General features: G+C 46.6%; 1 protein-coding gene across 1 annotated transcript in view; it reads left to right on the top strand.

The window, feature by feature from the left end:
- The window catches only part of Brca1 (BRCA1 DNA repair associated), a 73,743-nt gene extending 60,030 nt beyond the window's left edge, over positions 1-13,713 (top strand). The window contains exons 18-22 of the mRNA XM_059271850.1: positions 4,207-4,287; positions 8,104-8,158; positions 11,135-11,208; positions 11,409-11,469; positions 12,519-13,713. Of these exons, the coding sequence (XP_059127833.1) occupies positions 4,207-4,287; positions 8,104-8,158; positions 11,135-11,208; positions 11,409-11,469; positions 12,519-12,670 (423 nt within the window). The 3' untranslated portion in view covers positions 12,671-13,713. The remainder of the gene's footprint in view (positions 1-4,206; positions 4,288-8,103; positions 8,159-11,134; positions 11,209-11,408; positions 11,470-12,518) is intronic.
- Positions 13,714-26,376: the final 12,663 nt, after the last annotated feature.

Genomic DNA, 26,376 nt, shown 5'->3' with positions numbered 1-26,376 from the left:
TTAGGATTATGGGATTTAGGTGTGTTCCCCCACACCAAGCTCCTCCTGCCTCTTGTGAGTGTACACCTTTGTAGGAAGCTAGTTATTCAACATTGTTAAAGAAAAAGACTTTGGGTAGGGATGCGCTTAGTTTGTTCTTGTTTAACATGCATGAAGCCCTGGGTTTGATCCCCAGCACCTCATAAATATGAATTACAGCCACATGGTGGTGGTGGTGCACGCCTTTGATCCCAGCACTCAGGAGGCAGAGGCAGGAGGATCTCTGAGTTCAAGACCAGCCTGGTCTACAGAGAGTTCCGGGACAGTTAGGGCTACACAGAGAAACCCTGTCAAGAAAAAACAAAAACAAAAAAAAAAAAGAAGAAAAAAAAGAGTTACACATGCTTGTAATTTCAGTCCTAGAGAGTGGGAGCCGCAGGATGAGACATTCAGTCATTCTTAAATTACATGATGAGTTCAAAGCCAGCATAAGCTACCTCAGACCCTGTGTCAGAAAAAAAAAAAATTAATGTGCTGGTGTATCTGTTTAGAAATTGGCCTCCTTCCAAGAAATGCTGCTTTTTTATGATACTAAGAACAATGAGAACTAAATAGTAAGCAGGTAGGAGGAAGAATAATTTTAGAACAGCCAAGAGCTGATGGTGATGATAGATCACAAAAACAAAATTAGTGGAATCTGCTTAAAACTTTTATATACTACTCAGTATGTTCATAATTAAATGACACTTTTGTTGATTTTAATTTCATTTAGTGACCATTTATTGGGAGCCTACCAAGTGTTGATTACTAGGAATAATAACACAGTAAACAAAAATGACCAACTCCCTATTCTGGAATGGTGTATGCCCTAGTAAGGGAAGATATACAATAAATAGATGAATTTCATATACCAATAAATGCTTTGATGGACAACAGACTAGCAATTGTCTGGAGTCAAGGGTTACCTACCTCAGCTACAGAGGCCAGGCAAAGTCTTTGTGAAACGACTGAGCTGGGACCTAAATAACAAGAAAGAATTCTCTTTGAGGAATGTAGAGAACAACTCTTATAGGTCAGATGAGAAAGCGTAAGGATCTGGATGTAATCTGGTGTGGTGGCACACACCTTAAATCCCAGCACTTCAGAGGCAGAGGCACATGGATCTCTGTGAGTTCGAGGCCAGCCTTCTCTACAGAGCTCCCACTGGCTCCCAAATAACTAACCAGACCGAGACTTAATATTAATTATAGATGCTTAGCCAATAGCTTATAGTATATAAAAAGATTGTTCCACTGCAAGTTCCAGGACAGCCAGGGCTACACAGAAAAACCCTGTCTTGAAAAAAACAAATCAAAAAACAAACAATAGATCTGGATGTAGGAGTGAGTTTGGTTTATTAAAGAAAACTAGACCATTATAGTTGAAGATAGGGAACTGGTGAATTTTATGTAGGGGCACAGATTAGGTGAGAGGTAAGAAATCAAAGACAAGGACTAGATCAGGTAAGATTTTGAGTTAAACCACAGTAATACTTTTTTATTCTTAGGATAATTGGAAGCATGGAGAGGTTCTCTATTTGGGGGTTTGACTTTATTTATTGTGGGGGAGGTGTGTGCCTTGGCATGCGTGGAGGTCAGAGGAAAATGTGTAGGCATCGGAAGGTGGCTCCCTCCTGCCATGTGGAGTCTGAGGAACAAACTCAGGGTCAAGTTTGGCAGCAAGAGCCTTGCCCACTCTCTGGCCCCTTGCCAGGGTTCTTGATATTCCAGCAATGCTTAGCAAGTCTTCCCTACCATCTGAGTTTCCCTCACAGTGGCTTCCAAGTTTCTTCCCCAAAACTCCAAACTCCCAGGCCCATTATTCTTTATCTTCTTATCAAAATAGTTACTATGAAAAACACTGGAGTTTCTTCAGAACATTAAATATGTGTTTTATCCTTTAGATTTTATGCGTGCATGTGTATGAAAGCGTTTGTGTGGAGATCAGAGGACAACTCTGTAGTGTCTACTACCTTTATATGGGTTCTGGGTTAGGACTCAGGTTGTCAGTCTTCGTGGCAGGAACCTTTACCTGCTGAGCCGTCTCACTGGCCTCGTTTTATTATTTTGACTTCATTAACTGTAAATCTTTCAACAGAACTCTGGAAAGCCCTAATTTCTTCATATGACAATATACGATTGATTTACGTGATCCAGAATCCTCCAGTTATCCTTAGAACAGCACAGCGTTAGCGGTTTCATCTAAATGCTAAGTGAATGCTTTGAGAAGAGATAGATGTTAGAAATTAAAATACATTTTTAAAAAATCAAGTCCCAGTGAGATGAAAGCTGATTGATAATTTTTTTTTTTTTTTTTTTAAGAAATTCCCATCTCTCTGGTAGGTTTTTTTTTTTTTTTAAAGATTTATTTATTTATTATGTATACAGAAGAGGGTGCCAGATCTCATTGCAGATGGTTGTGAGCCACCATGTGGGTGCTGGGAATTGAACTCAGGACCTCTGGAAGAGCAGTCAGTGCTCTTAACCTCTGAGCCATCTCTCCAGCCCCTGATTGATAATTTCAACAAAGATTCGCTGTCGGCTGTTGAGGTGACTTAGTTAGGTAAAGGCACTAGTTGCCAAGCTTGACAAACCTCAGGACCCGCACAGTGGATGGAGAGAGCCAGCCTCAGCCAGTTGCCCTCTAATGTCTACACGTGTGCCACACACTAACTGAATAGCTAAATAAAAACTTTGCTCTGATTCATTGATTTTAGCAACTGAGATCCTGGTCATCATATCTAGCCCATAGAATAACAATATTTTTTTAATCCCAGTACTTGGAAGGCAGAGTTCCAGGAAAACTCTGAAGCTACACAGAGAAACCCTGTCTCGAAAAAAATGGGGGGAAAAAAATCCTTATCTTTGGTCAAAACTGGTGATTCTGAATACCTAAAGTACTTCAATGAATGTGGCTTTCCTTCCTCTGGTCACAGTGTTTTGTGTGTTTGGGGCTTTTGTTTTCTTGAGTTTGCTTGGTTTGGGTTTTAGTTTTTTTTAATGGTTTATTTATTTTTATTTTACATGCATTGGTGTTTTTGCCTGCATGTATGTCTGTGTGAAGGTGTCAGATCCCCTGGAACTGGAGTTACAGACAGTTGTGAGTGCTGGGAATTGAACCTGGGTCCTCTGGAAGAGTAGTCAATGGGTAAGAGCATTTGCTATTCTTCCAAGGAACCAGAGTTTTTTGTGTTTTGTTTTGGTTTGTTTGTTCTGTTGGTGGTAGTTTTCAAGACAGGGTTTCTCTATGTAGCCCTGGCTCTCCTGGAACTCACTCTGTAGATCAGGCTGGCCTCAAACTCAGAGATCTGTGTGCCCCTGCCTCCCGAGTGCTAGGATTAAAGGCTGCCACCACGCCCAGCTAGGAACCAGGGTTTTATTCCAGCAGCCTCATGGATTCTCACTGCTATCTGTAACTCCAGTTCAAGGGGATCTACTCTCTTTGGATACCATGAATGAGTATGGTACACATGTACACATACATACATGCAAGCAAAACACACATACACATAGAATAAAAAATAAGAATGAATTTGTGTGTGTGTGTGTGTTTTTTCAAGACTGGGTTTCTCTGTGTAGCTTTGGAGCCTGTCCTGGAACTTGCTTTGTAGAACAGGCTGGCCTTGAACTCACAGATATCTGCCTGCCTCTGCCTCCCAGGTGCTGGGATTAAAGATGTGTGCCACCACTGCAGGCAAGAATCAATTTTTTTTTTAATTTTTTTCTAAGACAGGGTCTCACCTGGGTATGGTGGCATAGGACTTTAATCCCAGCTCTTAGGAAGAGGCAGGGTCAAGCAAGTCTCTGAGTTCAAGGCCAGCCTAGTCTACAAATTGAGTTCTAGGCTAGCGAGGTTGTATAGCCTTGTCTCAAAAGAGAGAGACAGAGACAGAGAGAAAACAAGGTTTCATGATAGTCCTGGCTAGCCTGGTGCATAGTACTCAGCCACATGGCCCAATTTTTCATTTTAAGTGTGTGTGTGTGTGTGTGTGTGTGTGTGTGTAAATCTAATTACAGTGCCTGTGGAAGCCTGTGTCAGTTCTCCTTGGAACTGGAGTTACAGGTGGTTGTGAGCAACCAGATATGGGAATTAGGAACCAAACTCTGGTCCTCTGTGAGATGAGTATACACTCTTCACAGCTGGGTCATCTCTCCACTCGACTGACGACAGTTCTGTGTTTGGTTTCAGCATGAATTTGAAGTCAAAGGAGATGTTGTGACTGGGAGAAACCACCAAGGTCCAAAGCGATCCAGAGAATCCCAGGAAAAGGTAAAATGCCTCTCGTATGTGACAGAAACCCCTCTGCAGCCAGCTGCTATGGTGAGATTGGTCTTTACCTGGTAAGGCACATTGCATGCTTGTGTTCTGGCTGTGTGATGGAGACAGTTTTTGTTCTCTCAGCCCAACACGGCAAACAGAGATTGCCTCTGCCCCATAAGAGAACATAAAGCTTAGAGTGGTGGTTGTAATTTAGGTTCCAGTCAGGTTGAGATCTCAGCTGATAGTGATGGAGTTTAGATTTCAAAGATGGGAATCTAAGGCAGTGGAGAAGCACGCCTTTAATCCCGGCACTTGGGAAGCAGAAGCAGGTGGCTCTCTTGAGTTCAAGGCTAGCCTGGTCTACAGAGTGAGTTCCAGGACAACCAGGGCTACACAAAGAACCCCTATCTCTAACAAAACAAAAACAAAAAAACAGAAAAACAAAAACCTCAAAGATGTGACCTAAACCTTTTGCTCTTCTTGCTTCCCCATGGTCTTTTCTCTGAGTGGCACAGTAAAGTGCTGTGAGCAGGGTGTGCATGGGACAGCTGTGGACACAGAACAGAAGTGACTCATAATCAACAATTTTACAACACTGGGATGTGTACTATTATTATCTTTTTTTTTTTTTTCTTTTTCATTTTTTTGGTTTTTGAAGACAGGGTTTCTCTGTGTAGTTTTGGTGCCTGTCCTGGATCAGACCAGGCTGGCCTTGAACTCACAGAGCCTGGCTCTGCCTCCCAAGTGCTAGGATTAAAGGCGTGCGCCACCACTGCCCGGCCTTACCTATATTTTACATAAAAGAAAATTGAGGTTCAGATAGGTTAAGGTCCCCGGGGTCTCTTAGCTAGTGAGTGATGGAAGAAGTTGAACCCAGGCAGTCGAGCTCCAAATCTCAATTCACAAGTTGTAGGTGGCTTTGCCGGTGAAAAACAGATTACCCCAACAACTTTGCAAGTAAGAGGAGGACTCGATGACTCTCTCCAGCATGTCAGAGCAGATGGTGCAGCCAGAACTGCATCCTCCTCCGTGCAGGAAGAAGTCTTCACAAGATTTCACACCTGCCTGGCAGGCCTGAGCCAACTGCTTTCCCAGGTTACTGGGTAAGTGCTTGTGTTCCCAGGCTGCTTTCTTCCCTTTCCAGTGTGCACCAGCAGCTGTCTCAGAACATTTCCATGCGGAGCACCTTCTGTTCCTCCGCAGAAACTTGAGGAGACCAGTAAGGTCCGTTTTTCAAAGGAAAACTGCTTTGGACAGGATCACAAACCAAGCCTGGAGTTCTGAACCCTTGGGATCGGCCCACCCTCACTCTGAGCCTATCAAAAAGCTGTTGCAGATGCCGAGAAAAGCTGCTTGCTACTTCTACTTTTCCCTTTCCCCCAAAGGTGTTCTCTGTGAGCCAGCCGTGTGTTCTTACCCAGCTGGGGGCCATGCAGAATCAGCACCAGGTCCCTCCTTCCTTACAGGAAACCCTAGTGCTGCGGGATTTCTCTTACATTCAGGATAGCAGTGATGGAAACTGCCTGGGCAGAGGAATGACATTCAGAAGATAGGAGAATGCCACGGCAGTATTTTCACAAAGAAATGTATTTGTAGAGGTGAAGCTTTAGCCTTATCTCATAACTAGACACTCCCATCAGTATTAGCCTGGATATGAAAATTCCCAATGTTTTATGTTTCTCAAGGCAGCATTTGGCTCCAGCTGGCTGCCTGAAGGGGACTTTTAATGTTTATGAGCATCTAGGTCCTGTCAACACATCGGGGATCCATTTTATTCATCCAGATAGGGAGAAAGCAGAGGTGGGAACTGTCATTTCCAACAGTAGCTGATTTGCCTGCTGCCCTCTTTCTCTGCCGTTCATGTGGGGTGAAGCCATTTCCAGTGGAGCCTTCCGTGGTTTTTAACCCCTTGATTTTCTGTCTCAGGCGACCGAGTCAGTTTTCTTTCGTGTCATAACAGGATGGGAAGATGGTCAAAAGAATGAGTTACTCAAATGATATATGAAAATACATCCATCCATGCTAGGCCTGCTCGCACTACTTTATAATCCCAACACTCCAGGCTAGGACGGGAGGATTGTGAATTTGAGGCCTGGACTACAGGTTAAGATCCTGTATTGACAGAAAAATATGAATAACTGGCAAAATTTAGGTTTCTTTAGAATGGTATCTTGAAACCCTTTCTAAGAACTCATGCTGGTGTACACATGAGAATTTGGACTATGTAACACAGTTGTTACTAGACACAAGGGTTGTTCCAAGCTTGATTAAAAATGAAGTTCAAGCCAGGCATTGGTGGCACTCGCCTTTAATCCCAGCACTGGGGAGGCAGAGGCAGGTGGATCTCTGTGAGTTTGAGGCCAGCTTGGTCTACAGGGTGAGTTCCAGGACAGCCAGGGCTACACAGAGAAACCCTGTCTCAGAAAAAAAAAGTTCAGAAGTTCAGTTCCTCGCTCACACTAACCACATTGCACGTGTCTAACAACCTCACATGTCTTATGGCTCACTACCTTACCAGACCAGATACAGGACATTGCCAGTGTCACAGAAAGTTCTTTGGGTAGCACTGATGAGCACTGTAATTACATTTTTCCTTAGGAGGATATGTTTCTGCGTATTCTGTGTCATCAGAAAATCAGACGTTGGGGCCAGCTGGGTGAAAAGTTTGTACAAATATTAAAATGTCCAGGTCACCTGAAGATGAGGTGTGAAGGACGGAAGGGACACTTGACTAGGAGGGAAAAGGGGTGTGTGCAGATAAGACTGATGGTCCTGCTGCCCGGGGCAACGTCAGACATCATCCAAGAGCTCTGGATTTCCTGCCGTTAAATGTAAAGAAGGACCAGTGGGTTGTTTATGTTTGGTTTATTTTCCTCATATCTGACAAAAAGTAAAATCACTTTCCCAGGGTCACCAAGCATGAGCCTGGACCTGACTGGGGACAAGATAGGACGTTCATCCCTTAAATGACAGAGAATGACTATAGGGGCTAGAGAGAGGACTCAGAGATTAAGAGACTTCCTGCTCTTCCCAGCATCCACATTGGGTGTCTCACAACTGCCTGTAACATCAGCACCAGGAAATCTGACACCTTCTGGTCTCCTCGGGCACTTGTAGGCACTTGGACACACACACACACACACACACACACACAATAATGTTTTTAAGAGTGACTCTGGAATGTAGATAGTTTTATACATAATTCAGTAAAATCTGAAATTAGGGGCTGGAGAGATGGCTCAGAGTTTAAGAGCACTGGCTGCTCTTCCAGAGGTCCCAAGTTCAATTCCCAGCCACCCTTCTTCTGGCATACAGGCAGAACACTGTTCACCTAATAAGTCTTTTTAAAAAAAAAAAATCCAAAATCAGTTCAGAATATCGAACTGATTGTCTCTGGGAAGGAGCACAGAAATTGTTAAGTGGTAAAGAACAGTTCTTCCATTTCAGGGTGTCTCAATTTCATATAAAAAACCAAACTCTGGGCATGGTGGTACATTCCTGTTATCCCAGCATTTGAGAGGTGGAAGCAAGACGATCAGGAGTTCAAGGCCAACCTATATTATAAGTTTGAGGCTACCTGGCCTATGTAAGATCCTGTCTCACAGAAAGGGGGGAGAGACTGGAGAGGCAGCTCAGTGGTTAGTGCTTGCTGCTCATTCAAAAGACCTGCTTTTGGTTCCCAGCACCCACATTGGGCAACTCACACCTGCCAGTAACCCTAGCTCCAGAAGCTCTAGTGTGCTCTTTTGGCCCCCTTGGGCACCTGTACTCATGTGGCATGTACCCTTTTTATCTCCACACTATCACTCATCTCTTCTCTTACAGCTCTTCAAAGGACTAAAAATCTGTTGTTGTGAGCCCTTCACCAACATGCCCAAAGGTAAGAGCCTGGGAGGGCTGTGGAGTTACAGAATCAGAGTAGTATATATACTACTCTGTATGTATATATAATATATATACATATATATATATGTATATATATTATACTACATAACAGAGTAGTACAGACAGGGTCAACCTATGTACAGGTTTCAGATTGGTCAAATGTTCTAGAGTTACTTTATTTCTCGACCATTCTCCAAACAGATGAGCATAAACTTCGCATGAGCTCAGGGAAGATACCATATTCTGTGCTTGTGTGGGATAGAGCTTCTGTTATGGCTTAGTTGGACTAAGGAAGGGTAGTGGGGACAAGAACAACCTAGGCTTTGCCAAGTATGGCAGCACAGGCCCTTGTTGCTGTAGATGTATTCATTTTTGTTAGATTTTGTTTGTTTTCTATTTGAGAAAGTATCTCTGTGTAGTCCTGGCTGTCCAACTTGGTATGTAGACCAGGCTTGCCTTGAACTCAGAATTCACCTATCTCTGTGCTATCACACCCTCTTAATAACTGTGTTTTTATTTTTATGTGAAAGGATGTTTGTCTGCATATATGTATATGCACCACTTGTGTGCCTGGAGCCCACAGAGGTCAGAAAAAGGAGTCAGAGCTCCTAGATCTGGATGGTTGTGAGCCACCTTGTGGGTGCTTGGAACCAAACCCAGGACCTCTGCAAGACCAGTCAGTGCTCTTAACCACTGAGCCATCTCTTCAGTCATCGGGACATGCTTTTAATCCCAGCATTTTGAGTTTGAGGCCAGCCAGGGCTAAGTGGTGAGAACCCTGTCTCAAAAACTAGGCGGTGTTGGCACAAGCCTTTAATCCCAGCACTTAGGAGGCAGAGGCAGGCAGATCTTCAAGGCCAGCCTGGTCTACAAAGTGAGTTCCAGGACAGCCAGGGCTGCTACACAGAGAAACCATTTCCTGAAAAAACAAACCACAAGAACCTAGAGTTTCTAAGTGTCAAGAAGAGTTCTCTTCTTCCTGGACCACCTTCATTTAATACTGAAGTTTTATGGTCTAGGCCATGCACAGGCCAGAGGAAAGGGAGGCTCATGATGAATATTTGTAGTTCAGTTTAATGTTAAATATGTGACAGTTAAATGGCTTTGAAGCTGGACTTAGTGACGTATGCCTGTGATCCAAGCTTAGGAGGTAGAAGCAGGAGGATCAGTAGTCTGGGTTTATCCTTGAGTACATAGAGAGTTCACCACCAGCTTGGGCTCCCTGACACCCTGGCTCAAAACAGTTAACAACCGCTATGCTCTACTCTTGCATATCAAAAGCCCTTGTCCAGCCAGCCTGATCTACAGAACGAGATCCAGGACAGGCACCAAAACTACACAGAGAAACCCTGTCTTGGGGGGGGGGGGGGGGGGAGCCCTTGTCCAAGTGCAGATTTGGTTAGTTCTCTTCAAAATGAAAGTATCCCCCTTCTCTGTGCTTCACTTCAGCTCCAGGGACTGGAGTCCTGTGGCGTAGGAGAAGTGGTTCTCATCCTTCCGTAGGCTGTGCCCTTTAACACAGTTCCTGGAGTTGTTGTGACCCACAACCACAAGATTATTTCATTACTACTTCATAACTAATTTTGCTACTGTTGTGTGGCATAATGTAAATATCTGATATTTGCCGCCCCCACCCCACCCCTGTGAAAGGGTCACTCCAGTCCTCCCCCTAAGGAGTCACGACCTGTGGTTGAAAACCTCTGCCTTAGTATCTGGCCATAAGCAGATGAACGGTAGCAAGGTGGCCTGGCATTGTAATTCTGCTTCATTCTTTACTGGTTATTGATTAGGGTTTTAGAAATTTTCAAATGCCAGTCAATGATTCTCTATGGTTTTTGATTTTGGGGGGTTTGTTTTGTTTTTTTTTCTCTGAGACAGGATTTCTGTTTGTAGCCCTGGCTGTCCTCAAACTCAAACTCACAGAGATCCACCTGCCTCTGCCTCCTGAATGCTGGAATTAAATGTATGCGCCACCACACCCAGCTTTTAATATAGTGAAAGCCAGGGACTCTAGTGAATGTTATTGGAGGAAGGGCTAAGGACTAAGCCTTAGTTCAGGCAGGCTGGCAGGCAGGAGTACATCCACAAGGCCAGCCTGGTCTACAGATCGAGATCCAGGACAGGCACCAAAACTACACAGAGAAACCCTGTCTGGGGGGCGGGGGGTACATCCAAAGAAGCCTAGATTGGTCACTGCTGCTGATTCTTAGGCCCAAGCTCTTCTGATATTCATTCCCAGATATGTGGATTCTAGCTCAGCATGTGACCTTTCCTAATGATATGCTGGGTCTTTGGCCAGGAGAACCTGTTGTTTTAGCGCGCGCGCGCGCACACACACACACACACACACACACACACACACACACACACTGGAAGAAATACCTTCCCATCTTTTCACATTTCAAGAATGGCGCTCTCAGTGGCTGTGATTATCAGTTACCAACACCGAATTAGGATGCAGGAGCAAGGAAGAAAGATGAGTGTTTAACACGTAGTATCTAGCTATTTAGCAAAGTATTGGAAATTCGATTCTGGATTTCTTTTTCAACATGTTTCATTTGGGAGACACAAAACCATATCTAGCAAGTATCTTCCTGAGGCTAATGACCAGAGCAGGCAGATTAACTTAGAAGCCATACTAATTTTAGGGTTTCCTATTCTTTTTTTTTTTTTTTTTTTTTAAGATTTATTTATTTATTTATTTATTTATTATGTATACAGAAGAGGGTGCCAGATCTCATTACAGATGGTTGTGAGCCACCATATGGGTGCTGGGAATTGAACTCAGGACCTCTGGAAGAGCAGTCGGTGCTCTTAACCTCTGAGCCATCTCTCCAGGCCCGGGTTTCCTATTCTTTAAGAAAAAAAAAAAATAGCTTGCTCACTGAGAAGGTTTGCTCCAGGGAAGACTGTAGAGGGCATGAGGTATGTATGTGGATCACTATGATCATTTTACATCCATCCTCTGTAGATGAGCTGGAGAAGATGCTACAGCTGTGCGGGGCTTCCGTGGTGAAGGAGCTTTCATCACTGACCCATGACACAGTAAGTATTTTGGACCTCCCTAAAGATCCTGTGAACTTGTATCAGAAGACTCAACTGTGAGGCATGAGGAAGGACCTGGGAACTATAAGCAATCAATGTATTGAGGGAAGCCTTTTCTTCCTAGTCCTTTGACCGTGTGAAAGTGGGGCATGACTTTTCCAAAGCCCTGCTTTGACACTCTTTTCTTCCTGGGGATGCAGGGTTCTCAACCAATTGTGATCATACAGCCAAGCGCCTGGACAGAAGAGAACGGCTGCCCTGGTAAAGTGTCTCCATGTACTATGCACTCACGTCCTCTGAGGTCCTGTCGGGTGGGTTTGATTCACTAGTTAGTTACCTGGTGCCTACTTGACTAATACAGTTCTCAGGTGCTTTGTCTTTTCTTTTTTTCTTTGTTTGTTTCTTGTTGTTGTTGTTGTTGTTGTTGTTTGGTTTTGTTTTGAGGCATGGTCTCACTGTAGCCCTGGCTGGCCTGGAACCCACTATATCTTGGAACTCAATGAGTTCTACCTGCCTCGGCCTCCCAAGTGCTGGGATTAAAGGTGTTGCCAGCCTTCGTGGCCTGTTCTTTTTGTTTTGTTTTTTGTTTTTTCCAGTTGGCCTGCTATGTAATGCAGCCTGGTCTCGAATACTTGGCTGTCCTTCTGCTTCAGCCTCCTAAGTGCTTTTACATACATACTTTTAAGTGTATATGTGTGGAGGTTGTAGGATAACTTAAAGAAGTTGGTTTTCTCTGCCCACCGTGTGTGTCCTGGGGTTCAAACTCAGAATGTTAGACTCTGCAACAAGTGCCTTTACCCTCTGAGCCATCTTTTTGGTGTCTTTGTTGTTTTGTATTGTAAAAGTAATATATAAGGCCAGATGTGGTGGCACACACCTTTAATCTCAGCATTTGGGTGTCAGAGGCAGTTCAATCTCTGAGTTCAAGTATATGGTCTGTGTGTCAAGTTCAAGGCCAGCCAGAGCTGTACAGTGATACCCTGTCTTTAAAAAACAAAGTGTGTATGTTCATGTACATGTACACACGGGTGATCATGTTTATGGTGTTTTGTTTTCTCAGCATGTTTCTCCACACCATTGCTCTCTTTGGTGGCTTCTCTTTATTATCGGGTTGAAGCTCATGTTATTTCAGTTTCCAGAGGCTCTGGCTTCTGAGTGAGGATTTACGTCCTGAAGTGCTGCTTCAGAGCACCAGTTTGTTTCCCACCTGATTAACCCTAAGGTTCATGTGATCAGATCTCAGAGTGGATTGATTAGTCTGGTCTGGAAGAATGACTTGACACCTATCTCCACTTGTGTTCTGTCAGCAGAGATTGGGCAGCTGTGTGAGGCACATCTGGTGATGTGGGACTGGGTGTTGGACAGTATATCCGTCTACCGATGTCGAGATTTGGATGCCTACCTGGTACAGAATATCACCCATGGCCATGACTGTAGCGAGCCACAAGACCCCAATGATTAGTTTAAGAAGTGACCTTTCCATGCCCAGGGAGCATCTCACTCCTGGGTGCTTCCACATCCTACGTACTAAGTATTTTATAAGCATCAGCCTAGGGGTAGGGGGAGGCCTCTACCTATGTGAGGGTCCCTTAAAGGGTTTCTGATTTAAGTCTCCCTTTGAAATCTGTCTTGAGCATAAAAAGTGTTTCATGTGAGAAGAATTTAAGTCTATTTAAACCCCACCACTTGAACAAGATGATAATTCATGATATATTGTTCTTGGAGAGACAGGGTAGAGTGGCTGGTCTGCCCTTGGCAGGAAGAGATGGATATCATGAGTCCAAGGCCAGCGTGGGCTATACAATACTCTGACTCAAGAGTGATAGCTAGTAGTCCTAATTTGTTTCTTATAAAATCTCATGTTCATAAAGACCAAGAGTCAAGTCCTTCAGGGAAATTGCTTGAGGTCTGTGATTTGACTTAAAATCAGTGCTCAAGGCTCCAGGTTCCATACCCAGCACCAAACAACACCCATATTTCCCTACCCCCCCCCCCCAAGAAAATCAGAACAGCTCTTGGACAAGTCTTGGGTGTCAGTGGACACTGAGGAAGTTCAGAGGCAGATAATGTATTCGATATGAATGTGAAGTTTTTCAAGTGTCCAGGAGAGCCTTCTAATTCCCCATAACTGAAGAACAAAGTGTTTGCTATAACTCCGCAAAGTAACGCATTCCTCCTGACACCCAAGATCTCTGATATGAATATTTCATGTCTGTAAACGATGGATCCCACCAGGAAAGGAGCTGTTGCCTGCTTTGAAGTAATTTTTCCCTTTTGCTCCCTATTGCTGAACCATATACTGCTTCATAAATAATTTTGTTTGCTGAAGGAAGAGGACGTATTTTTCATAAGCTCATTATCTTGGACTGTTTATAGCGGTTGGAGGGACTAGGTCTTCCCTGGCCCCCCAGTGTGCAAGGGCAGGGGAGACCTGATTGTACAAAGTATGTTATGTAAATGTTGTGCTGTTAATACTGCAAATAAACTGACTAGCAAACACTTTCACTGAGAATGACTGTTTGCTGGCACACCTGACAGCCAGTGTTCAAGCCCCGGGACCCACATAAGACAAAGAGCTGACTCCTGCAAGTTGTCCTCTGACCTCCACACATGCACATGCCATGGCCTGTGTGTGCACATGCAAACTAACTAAATAAATAAATGTCAAAAAATTAAAAGTTAAAAAAAATTAGTAAATTACGGTCCTTAAATTATTTTTAAGGGTCTGTGCTGGAGCAGTGGCTCCCCAGTTACGAGCACTTGTTGCTGGTTTTTCTCTTTGGGTCTCCATTACGTATTCTTGACTGTCCTGGAACCCAGGTTGTAGACCAAGCTGGCCATGAACTCAGATATCATGGCTATCATTCCTACTCCCTTCAAGCTCCCAGCTTCTGACTGTGTTTTCAGCTGTCAGCAAATGCCGGTGCAGCTGGGCTGGAGATGTAGCTCAGTTGATAGAGTGCTTGCCTAGCATGTACGAAGCTCCGAGTTCGATTCCCAGCACCACATAAAACCTGACATAGTAGTTCACACCTGTAATCCCTGTATTTGGGAGGTTGAAGCTGGAGGATCAGTTCTGGTCAGCCAGGGCTACATGAGATCCTGTCCAAAAAAAAAAAAAAAATCAAGGGTCTGGAGAGATGGCTCAGTGGTCAGGACTACCTACTGCTCTTGCATAGAGAGGATCTGGTTCCCAGCACTCTGTGGTAGCTCACAATTCTAACGTCAGTTCCTGGAGACCCAGTGGTCGCTGCAGGCACTGCACACATGTGGTGCACATGAACTCATAGGCAGGCCACAGACAAAAGATAAATCTTTAAGAAGAAAAGCTTTCCAATTCAGCCTTCCCAAAGCAAGACCTCCCGATCTGTCTCTTCCCTGAGTACCCATCAGGGGATTGATGTGTCTCATCGTCAGTGAAGGCAGGTAAGAAATAAGCAGGAGTGCGAGTCTCCTAAATGGGTCTTTTCCAGGGAGCAGCTATGACTTGAGGTAGACCTCAGCCTGCTGTCCCACAACACTGAGGTTAATAGGAAGAGCACCCCTGCCCTCGTGGGATCCTGGGTGAGAGCAGATTTAACTGAAATACATTAAGTCACATAATTGTCTCAGTGTCTGACACGTCTACACCCTGTCTGATCGGAGCTCTGTATGATGCCTGGCCTAGATTAAGAGTTCTATCTGATGATGGAGTAAATCTTGTTCCTTTGACCTCTGCCTTCCCGCTTTCCCATCCTGCAATCTCTAGCCCTCTCTGAGCAGAGCAGCATTTGAGAACTGGTTCCTATATTGACTTTTATCTCATTCCGAAAAGAAGCCGGAAAGGGAAGAGGATTATCGGGCAGGCATAGGGAGGGAGCCTAGAGGAGCACTCCGGCTGATTATCTCCCTCCTCAAAAATGTAACCAGAATCCACAAAGTATCAGCACAAAAACATGCAAGAGAACAAGAAAGGAATCAGTGTTGGGATGGTTGGGGCGGAAGGAGCCAAGATGCCCAGAATGTAGCCTGTGAAGGCTGCTAGGAGCAGATAAGGACAGCCTCCAAAGTGGACAAATGCATAGAAAGAAGGGCAGAGTGAGGGGACTGCAGATGTGCCCAAGGAAACCGCACAGAAGGCCTGCTGCCCAGAGGAAATGGGGCTCGCTCACCATGGTTTCAACGAGTGGTCTCTGCACCCCACTTCAGAGATGCCTGCAAACCACCTAAAAATCTGCTAAAGACAAGGGAGCATTAAAGAGATGCACCTGGCAGGCTAAGAGTTAAAGAAAACTGAAAACAGCTAGTTTCTACAAAGAGCACGCATGGCTTGAGGAATCTGGAAGCTAGTCCTCACCTAGCAAGGTGATGCACACCTATTTATTTGCACTTGGGCAACTGAGGCAAAAGGCTCTGCTTAAGCTGGGCGTGGTGGCTCACAGCCTGTAACTTAAACCTGTAGGAGGCTGAGGCAGAAGGATCTCTCTTCCAGTTGGAGCCACAGGAGACCCTGTCTCAAAAAAACAAAACAAGAAACGGCTGGTGAAATGACTGAGCAGGTTAACATTTGCCTCCCAGACCTGTGACCTGATTTCAATCCCAGGAACCCACATAGTGGAAGGTGAGACCTGACTCAAACATGTTGTCTTTTGATCACATGAGCCCTGTGGCACACTTGTGTGCACATACAGACACAAAACAAATAAAATGGGATACAAATTTGAAAAACCCCAAGAAGCTGATGCTGAATAAAAACCTAAGTGACGGTCCCTAACTGGCTGAAGGGCACGAACTTTGAACACCTGATTTCAGAGACCTAAATGACATGGTAACGTGCACCTTAGTCCAGTGGTTTCAAAACATTCCCCCTTGATGGAGGCCTTGTGGTGGGGCAACCTAAGAACTTAGACCTGCAGATTTCCAGCCCTGCCCTAGACCGACTGAACCAGCAACTATGACAGGTAGGGCCTACCCAGTGACCTGGGCCTCTGCAACAGACTCAAGTCTAAGAACCACAAGCTGAGATAAGGGGAATAAGATCCTAAATCTTGGGTCCTGTGAAGAATAAATAAGGTTGGTGGGCTTGTAAATGGTTCTTATCTCCACAGTTGCAGCAGCTGGCTTCAGTTAACTCCACAATGGCCCTTTAAAAATAAACAAAGCCAAGGACAGAGATTATATTATATTAGCCACCTAGGAGCAGAAGGGCCAGACCAGTTTAAAAAAATATATATATATATACAGCTAGAGGTTTAGGAGGTTTTATTAATATTTAAATTGCCGTGAAACTGCAGCTGCAGCCTTTGACTCAAGCAGAGAGATATGCAAATATGGCTTTGAAAAGCAAGGCAATTTCACACGGCCCTCAAGGTAACAAGAACAAATAAAACAAATGATTTTGTAATTTATCTCTATTGACTGATGGAGTGCAAGGCATGGCCAGCCCTGAGAGAGTCAGCAACTACTTGCTCTCTGAGGGGAGCAGAGAAAGCCTGCCTGGAGGGAGGAATGCAAGCAGCCCCATAAACTTGTGATGGAAAAGACCCAAGGAGACCAGGAAGCTGCTGGAAGGAGAAGATGACTCCATTAACATGGAGCGTTTCAGAGACCCAGTCTGAGGTTCTGTGACCCATCTGATCCTGCCAACTCATGGGAGCCACAGCAATAATAACCATCAATTACTACCATTTGCCATACCCCTGGGTGCCGTGCGTTATTCCCTACATTCCCTACGTACAAATAAAGAAAATGAGGTTTTGAGAGGTCAAGTGACTGACCGTAGGTCACACTATAGAAAAAAGTGAAAAAAAAGCGACAAAGCCCAGATTCAAAGATGTGTCAGCCCATACTTTTCCCAGTGCGTTTCGCTAGGTACCAGCTGGCAGTGAACAGTAAGATTAGTGAGTGAAGCCAGGTGTGGTGCACGCGTGAGGCAGAGGCGGGCAGACTCTGTGAGTTTGAGCCCAGCCTGGTCTCTAAGTGAGTTCCAGGACCCCCAGGGCTGTTACACAGAGAACCCCTGTATCGAAAAAAAAATAATTAGTGATTGAGGGGAGTCTGTGTGCCCGGTTCATTGGTAGCTTATGTGTATGTGTTGAGTATGTGTCTGTGATTGTGAACGAGGCTAACAGGTCCATTCTGGCCTTCTGGTTGCTTACTATACAGTGGAGACAAGCCATAAAGAGTTCTAGTTCAGAGGGTTGGGGATTTAACTCAATGGTAGAGTGCTTGCCTAGCAAGCGCAAGGCCCTGGGCTCAAAAAAAAAAAAAAAGAGTTCTAGTTCAGAGCTTCTTTGGGAATGAAGTGGTGCCAGGACTTCTAGAAGAGAAATCCCACCTTGGGATTTCACCACCATTTGGTCAGGTGAAAGGACCAAGTGAAACCCTCAGATTCTGGAATTAGAGCTAGAAGCTCAAGTAGAGACGAGGTGACAGGAAAGTCTGGCGATTTGCCAGTCTTCTGAGTTCTCGCATCTTAAACCCAACCTTTTAATATGTCATCCAGTGATCCCTTGGAGATGCTCTGGCTACCACAGATTTTGCTCAAGCTGTATTGAGTACTGCTCTGCCATCTCTGCAAGGCCCAAATCTTGCTCAACCCCTGTCCTTCACAAAGCCTCTCCCTGGCTTCCCAGACCAGAATCCCTCCCCCACTTAGAATACACATTTTGAGGCTGGAGAAATGACTCAGTGGTTAAGAGCAGCGGCTGCTCTTCTAAAGGACCCAGGTTCAATTCCCAGCACCCACATGGCAGCTATCAACTGTCTGTAACTCTAGTTTTGGGGATCTGATGCTCTCTTTGACCTCTGTTGCATACACATGGTGCACAGATGATATATGTGCAAGCAAAACACAAATACAAATAATTTTTCAAATAGGGAGTTTAGAATACCCATTCTGCTTCACTTATATTTGATTTTGTTATATAGCCCTTGGTGGCTTGGAACTCACTATATAGATCAGATTGGCCTAGATTAAATTCAGAGATCCACCTGCCTCTGCCTCCTGAGTGCTGGGATTGAAGGCCTGAGCCACCACACCCAGCTGTTTTGTTATTGTTGTTGGTTTTGTTTTGTTTTGTTTAAGATTTATTTATTATGTATACAGCATTTATGACTTCAGGCCAGAAGAGGGCGCCAGATCTCATTACAGATGGTTGAGAGCCACCATGTGGTTGCTGGGAATTGAACTCAGGTCCTCTGGAAGAGCAGTCGGTACTCTTAGCCGCTGAGCCAACTCTCCAGCCCTGTTGTTGTTTTAATATAGTTGAGGCCTCTGATCGCTTGAAGTGGGAATTACAGGCAGGTGTGAGCTGCTGGCCTCAGTGCTGGAAACTGTACTTGGGTCCTCTACAAGAGCAGGAGCACTCTTCCACTGAGCCATCTCTCCAGTTTGTGTTTTGTTTGTCTTGGCAACAGGATTTCATGTAACCCAGGTTGGTGTCAAAACTCCCTGAGACCAAGGATGATGACCTTGAATTCCTGAGCCTGCTGCCTCTACCTCCCAAGTACCCGAGGGCGTGCAGCACCGTACTGGGTAGTAACATCTTCAGTCAGTCACTTGTGTCTACCTCCTGTCTTCTCTGTTTGCCTAGAAGATGCTATACTCCCTATGGGTAGGTTAGTATATTTTTTCACAGTTATTGCCACCCCGTTTGCCCTGGCAGATGCCTTGCTAGGCACCTAATGAGTATCTGCTAAATGAGTTACATGGGACCCGTGAACTGAAGAGCTTATCCAGCCGATAGCCCCACCTTTAAGAACACTGGAAAGCAAGCCACAGACTGCCCTGAAACATGCTGATCCCCACCTCCCCGTTTTTGTGATTTACTCCACAGTCTAAGGCATCTACATGTCTGAGCCCACTCCCAGAGACTTCCTCTTTGATTCTCTTTTGCCCATCACGAAGCCTGCCTCGTGAGTAGTCAGGACAGCACCTACCCACCAGCCTGCCCTGCTCATCATCAGCCTTTGCCAGAGAGCCTGCTGAGGCCATGACGGAGGAAATAATTATGATGTTCTGAGGAATGCCTTTGCCAGTTCAAAGCTCTAGCCCCGACATTATCTCTCCTCACTAGGGCAACAATTGCTTCCTAGATGATAAAACTGAAGTCCGGGCACTTGTCAAAGGTCACTTTATGAGTCGGTGGCAGAACTGGGCCTCACCAGCCCAGGAGTCCCTATTCATTAGGGCACAGATAGAAATGCCTTCATTAGGTTGTCTGGTCCATGTCTGGGGAAAGGAGCTTTGAATGGAATTTGGAGGCTGGGGAAGGTCAACAAGAGTTTGCAACTGTAACTACAGGCTTTTCCCTCCCTGGCAGCTAGCATCAGTTAGTTCAGAAGAGCTTTTGTCAGGGAAAGGTGTATGTTCCTGTGTGTACTGGGTATATGGAGGCCAGAAGTCTTCACGTGGCCTTCCTCAGAAGCCAAGCACCTTGGCTTTTTGGTTTGGTTGGCTGGTTTAGATAGGGCTTCACTACCACCGTGTAGCCTTGGCTGGCCTGACACCCACCGTATAGACCAGGCTGGCTTTGAAATGACACAGACCCACCTCCCTCTGCCTCCCAAGTCCTGGGACTAAAGGAGTGTATCACCATACCTGACAAACACCCTGGTTTTTGGTGACAGGGTCTCTCACTTGGGACCTTTAGCCAGACTTGCCTGTAGACCCTGGGATTCCTCTTGTACCACCTCCCGTACCACCATGCCCGGCTTTCTTCCTGACTACTGGGGATCAAACCCAGGGCCTCATGTTTGCCTGGAATCCTTTACCAACTGAGCTGCCTCCCCAGTGCCTTCCCTTTCTTTAAAGCATTCCCGAGGGAGGTCCTGGGGAGGAAAGGGTCGGGGGAAATGTACAAAGACGGCGTGCAGGTCAGCAAGTGTCTTGCCATTTCCCTTGAAAACTGCATAAAACAAAACGACATTATCAGCAAGTGGCACTCCACTTACACCTTAAGGGCCCTCAGCTCATAGGCTATAGGACTCTAGGATAAAATAGTCTGTGTGTGCCAAGTTAGAAAATCTTGCCTTGTTAGGTGGTGGTGACATACACCTTAATCCCAGCACTCAGGAAGAGGCAGGCAGATCTCTGAGTTCAAGGCCAGCCTGGGCTACAGAGTGAGTTCCAGGACAGCCAGGGCTACACAGAGAAACCCTGTCTCGAAAAACCAGAGAGAGAGGGAGGGAGGGAGGGAGGGAGGGAGGGAGGGAGGGAGGGAGGGAGGGAGGGAGGGAGAGGGAGAGAGGAGAGGAGAGAGAGAGCGCCTTGACCCTGGAACTTAGTGAGGGGAGGGCTTTCCAGAAACAAAGGGTTTGTGGGGACTGCCTTTGGAGTCTCCCATAGCTTCTAAGCTTGCTGATAGGATCACCCCAAACATGTAGAGCTCTGTTCAGAAAACCGTGAAACCAAGATCGGTGCTGGAGCCAACTCTGGTTCCTCACCAAATGCCAAAAAATCAAGAGGAACTGTGCCGGCCCAGGCACTCTCCCACCAGCGGCCAAGCACAGGACTAGCCCTTCGGCTCCAGACCAGCGTTGGGGTTTTCTCCAACACCACCCTCCACAACTCCTCCTCTGTGCTGCCGTGCTCCCCTCCCCAAAGGCTGTGGTCGATGGGCGGGCAGGGGGACATAGAACCTAAGACCAGAGAGGTGTTCCTTACACCCGCTTGGGAACGCGCTAAACACATAGAACTGTACACTTTGCAACGGGAAATTGTATGTGACAGGAATTTCACGTACACCCCCAGTCAAACAAACCATCCACGTTTGGGGCAGGGAGGAGCCTGCTCTGAGGCTTTCAAAGGGTCAGGGCTCCTTGCAGGGAGTGGCAAGGCCAGACAATGTGAGGGCTAGGCTGGGCCTCCCCCTCCTCCTCCTCCACCAGATGGGAACTGGGACTCGGGAGAAAGGCCCAACTGGGGCACGGAGGACTTGAGCAGAAGAGAGGCACTCAGTGAATGCGCGGGGCCGCAGCCGTCAGCTCATTTGCATCATAAGCGATTGGCTTTCCCTGCTCGTCCCTCGTTAGGACACAATGGACAGTTGTTTGCGGGCGCAGCAGATCATTTACCAAGGGAGAGAGGGGACAGAGCACAAGTGACTGATAGGCTATAGTCTTGGGGGTGCGCAGCAACCCTCCACCCCTGCGTTCCACCAGCCACGGGAACTTTTGTTTTCACGCTGAGAGCGGACCTTACAGCGCCAACCAATCCCCTCCTTTGGCGGCGGTGCCGAGAAGATGGGGGACTTTAGTCAAACAGCTAGAGCTGGGGCTTCCGGTACCAGGAGTAGACTCCGCATTGGTCCAGAGCTCGGCACACTTCAGCCCTGCAGTGCCGTCTATTCTCCCTTTCTCTTTTCGTCGGGAGTTCTAGATCTCCGCCTGCTGTTCTGGGCTTTGGTTTCCACTGTGCTGTTCCTCTTGCCTGTTCTACCTCTGATTAACCCTTCCTTGCCAGACAAGGGTAGACCTGTGACAGAGGTAGTGATGTGGAGACTGTCTCGGTGTTTTGGAGATAGGCCAGGACAGAACACATACATGCCGTGGGGTTGGTTTTGTTCTTGTTTCCTCTCCTGTTTGGGACCCTCTAACTTCTGAGTGCTGGGATTACAGGCATGCACTACTGAGCCTGGCTGGAGGCCTATTATAAATTAGGCACGAAGACGACTATGTGACACATTTTATTTCTTTCCAACTTTCAAGGTAGAGTGGTGCTCAGAGAGGTTGAGTAACTAGGGCATGGATACCCAGCTGGCAAGTGATAGCTGTTTGATTTAAAAAAAAAAAAAAAAAAAAAAAAAAACCCTTCCCGGACTGGATGTGGTGGCACACGCTTTTAATCCCAGCACGCTTTTAATGTGGCAGAGGCTGACAAATCTCTGAGTTCGAGGCCAGCCTGGTCTACAGAGTGAGCTCAAGGACAGCCAGGACTTACACAGAGAAACCCTGTCTCAAAGAACAAAAAAATAAAAATTCTTAAATTCTTTTAAAAACCTTCTTGGGTGTGGTGGTACACACCTTTAATTCCAGCATTTGGGAGGCAGAGGCTATTGAACCTCTGTGAGTTCAAGACTAGCCTGGTCTTCATAGCAAGTTCCAGGACAGCCAAGGCTGTCTCAACAAACAAAAAAGCAAATGAAAATCTGCTTTTCCACCAGACATCCCCTCACAGAGTCTAACAATGCACACCCTCACAGAAGGCAGCCACTGCTCTGTTCTCCAGTGACAGCCCCTTCAGCACGCACCTCCGACTCCTGCCTTTCTCTGGCCCCTTTTACGGGATGGTGAAACTGCACAGATGCGGGGCGTTTACCTCCCCCCTGGGGGTGATAGGAGGCAGTGATCCAGACCAAGCAACCTGGCAAACCAGACCATGGGGGTCTCCCTCCTGCTAACACCCTTGCCTCTTCCCATCTGCCCCTCCCTTTTGTGGGTCAAGGCTGCCAGCTTCTGAATCTGCTTCATTATGCTCTGGGGGAAGGGAGAGTCAGGGTGACGGGGTGTCTATGTGCATGAACATAAGGCCTCCGGGTTCATTCTGACACTGAATGAAAAACTCGCCAATTATTCGTCCAATCTCATTAATATGCAGACAGACATCTGTTATTTAGGAGTCAACAGCAGAGGCATTTTCTTGGGGGGAGGGGTACTTATGTACATCTCTCATCTCTAGCTATTGTGGGATGGCTGCTTGGGACTCACCCCATCCCCCAGAATCTGGAGCACCCCCTCTTTCTGACCTCACAGCAGCCTTGAGGAAGGGAAGTAGGTAGGTAGAGGTGGAGGGCGACCTGGAACTCAGCTGAAAGGAGGGGGACAGAGAGGAGCCAAAATGACAGAGGAAACTACTAAGACAAAGAGCTGGGCCTCTTCTTGGGGAGGAGTGTGGAGCCGCGGAAGGGAGCCGCACTAGGATGGCCTGCCAGGATCCTGATGTCCACTGGGAAATTAAAGCCATGACTACTTGTCCTCCTCATCAGGCCACTGGACAAATCCGAGTGGATCTGGGGGTTGCTCTAGCAACATGGGGTCCTTAGCAACTCCAGAAAGCTGAGCATGGTAGCATATGCCTGTAATGCCAGTACTGCTGTGGTTGAGGCAGGAGGATTGCAAGTTGAAGGCCAGTCTGAGTTACAGTAAGACCCTGCCTGAAGAACAAAAACAGCTGGGCATTGTGGTCCAAGCCTCTACCCCTCAAAAGAACCCTTTTCTGAGGCTTGTAGGAGCTGGGCCCACCCAGTGGTGTAGGCTGACACAGGAGACTTACAGAGATATGAGTATTCATATCTATATATACAGAAAAAGTTAGAAAATTACCCAAGTGCGGTGGCACATACCTGTAATCTTTGTATTTGGGAAACAGAGGTAAGGTATACATATGTAAATGAGTTCCAGGTCAGGCCAGCCAGGGCTACATGATGAGACCCTGTCTTAGGATTTAAAAAAAAATAAACACCAAACTATGTGGCTGTGAGGGCCAAATGACAGGGTGAACTGGACTAGGAACTTTGGCATGAGTAAACACATCCAGATTCTATTGCTTAAGCTCCACCCGCTATGGTGGTATTCGGATCCCCGTGTGTACACTTGAGTGTGTGTGCATGCATGTGTTCGTGCACTTATGCACTCATGCACTCATGTGGCATACAAGCGGAAGTCTGAGAACAAACTCAGATGTTAGTCCTTGCATAGGGCTCTTTCCATGGCTGACCTCCCTCCGGAGAGGGCTGGAGTCACTGTTGGGGTTGGGGGCCTTCATAGGTTGCAGTGTTTGAGAAATTAACCCAGGAGTCTCCTACCCTACCCTGGCTGATTGCTGAGGTTAAAATACACTGACAGCATCCCAGCATGATTGGTTGTTTATTTCATTAAATGATTAACAAGGCAACATTGGTGTCTAATTTGTGGGGGAAACAGCCACAGAGGAGGAAGCTGAGTCTAACTCTTGCATGTGGGGTAGGGGGTGGTTGTAAGGTTCCCTCCAGCCTGCAAGGACCTTTTTGAACCTAGGAACAGCCCCATTGCCTCTTCCCACACATTGGGCTCCTAGGTCCTGAGACCCATCCTCTTCCCCAGAAATAGGTCTGGCAACACAGCCCTGCAGAGGGAACTGAATTCCCTTCCCACTGATTTTGGAAATATATTAAACTTTGGGGGTTCCTCCAACTGATTTATCTTCCTAATTATGTTTGCTTTAGGCTGATATTGAAATGCATTTGCATTCTCTAAGCATAAATGGCACCGGAGGAAGATTGGGGGAATAAAGAGGTGCAAACACTCTGCACTGTGGTGGCCACAGGCTTGAGCCTGCTTTGTGTTGGGTAGGTCCAAGAGAAATGCCGTGCCAAAAATTTCAAGTCTTTTTTTTTTTTTCTTTTTGGTTTTTCAAGAGGGTTTCTCTATGTAGCCCTGGCTGTCCTGGAACCCGCTCTGTGGACCAGGCTAGCCTCCAACTCACAAAAATCTGCCTGCCTCTGCCTCCTGAGCGCTGGAATTAAAAGTGTGTGCCATCACTGCCCAGTTCAAGTCAATTTTTTTTTTTAGGATGGGGAGAATCAATTCTGTAGCTCATGCTGGCCTTGAACTCTCAGCAATCCTCCTGCCTCAACCTCCTTACTGTGATTACAGGCACTAACCACCTTACAAGTTCATTTTTATAGCAAGTCCCTACTGGGGAAAAATCAGTCTTCTGGGAGAGACAGAGCCCCAGCCCTCTCCAGCATCTCTTGGTTCAGGACTTCGGGTCCTTGAGGAAGGTCCTAAGAGTCATCCCCTAGTCAGGAGGATCTCTGTGAGTTTGAGGCCAGCCTGGCTACAGAGTGAGTTCCAGGACAGGCACCAAAACTACACACAAACCCTGTCTCAAAAAAACAAAACAAACAAACAAACAAGTCATCCTCTAAGCAGCTGAGGGGATGGGATGTCTAGTATCTAGACTCCCTTAGATCGGGGGAGATGGCTTGGGATAGGAGTCTCACAGGAGGCGGTGGGAAGAGGGGCGGGCAGTTCAGTAAGTCAGAAAATGGGGAAGAAGTTCCTGCCCAGAGAGTGGGGTCTGGCAGATATTTTCTGTCATATCTCATGGGGCCCAAACCTTTGATCTCCTCCACCTCATCCATCCAAAAACACCAAGTCTGAACACTTCTGTCTAAAAACCCTGGTGGCTCCTCACGAGGAAGTACTGACTCCCTTGTGGGCTCTTGTGTGGCCTCAGAGGACCTTTCCAGCCTTGCTATCCCTCCCTACTGTGGGAGCCCTGCTGTGCCATGCTCACTCTTTCCTCTAATGTCTGCATCTTCTGCACCTATGTCAAGGGTACCCCCACGCTCACTCCCTCACGACTTATTGGCTCAGGGAGCCCCACAGCAGCCAAGGTACCTCTCTTTCCTCCTGGGCCACCCTCCAGAAGCTCAGAGACTATCTTCGTCTCTCAGCCCAGTGTGTGGCACCGTTGGCACAGAGCGCACTTGGTGAGTGCAGGGAGGGGTGGAGTGTGCACGGAGTCCCACCAGATGGGAGGGTAGGGCCTGCCTCCATTCTCTCCCAACGTGTCTGGGAGAACTGGATGGGATGGAGTTGGGGGAAGGGAAGAGCCACGGATGGTTCCTAGGGGAGAATGTCACCAAAAAGAGGCCAGTGGGACCAGAGCCAGGGAGGGAATACAGGACAATCTGAAACCAGACTCCCAAGAAAACAGACCAGCACTGTCCTTCCTGACAAGTACTCCGGCCATCCCCTCCACCAGCTTTCATTCGCGAGGGGCTGGTGATTACAGATGATGCTCCCCCACCAATCATTAAGGAGCTCAAGGTAGAACTGAGGGGAAGCCCATGTTTGGGTCCTTGTAGACTTAGTCCCCTTGGTCAACTTCACCTTATTCAGGGTTCAGATTCAGTGATGTGGGAGCTTTCAATGCCCTTCCTATCTTCATAATCCCCAGGGCATCAGCAGGCTGCAAGCCAGGGGTAGAGATGGTGAACAAGGGGCTTGTACCACTTTTAACAGGCCCTCTGCCATGCTAGCAGGACACCCAGCCAGGCTGAGTAATGCTGTACGTCAGTTCACTCCAAGACATCCCCCTGCCCCAGCCCCTGCCCACATTAACTGGAATAAAAAGTCCCAAGGTATTTCACTCTCCCACCCCTGGCTTCTAAACTTCAGATTCTTCAGTACATGGCTTTT

The sequence above is a fragment of the Peromyscus eremicus genome, chromosome 8a, assembly GCF_949786415.1.
Source record: "Peromyscus eremicus chromosome 8a, PerEre_H2_v1, whole genome shotgun sequence".
NCBI classification, from domain to species: domain Eukaryota; kingdom Metazoa; phylum Chordata; class Mammalia; order Rodentia; family Cricetidae; genus Peromyscus; species Peromyscus eremicus.
The sequence above is the reverse complement of the archived record's forward strand: the minus strand, read 5'-3'. Positions and strand labels throughout refer to the sequence as shown.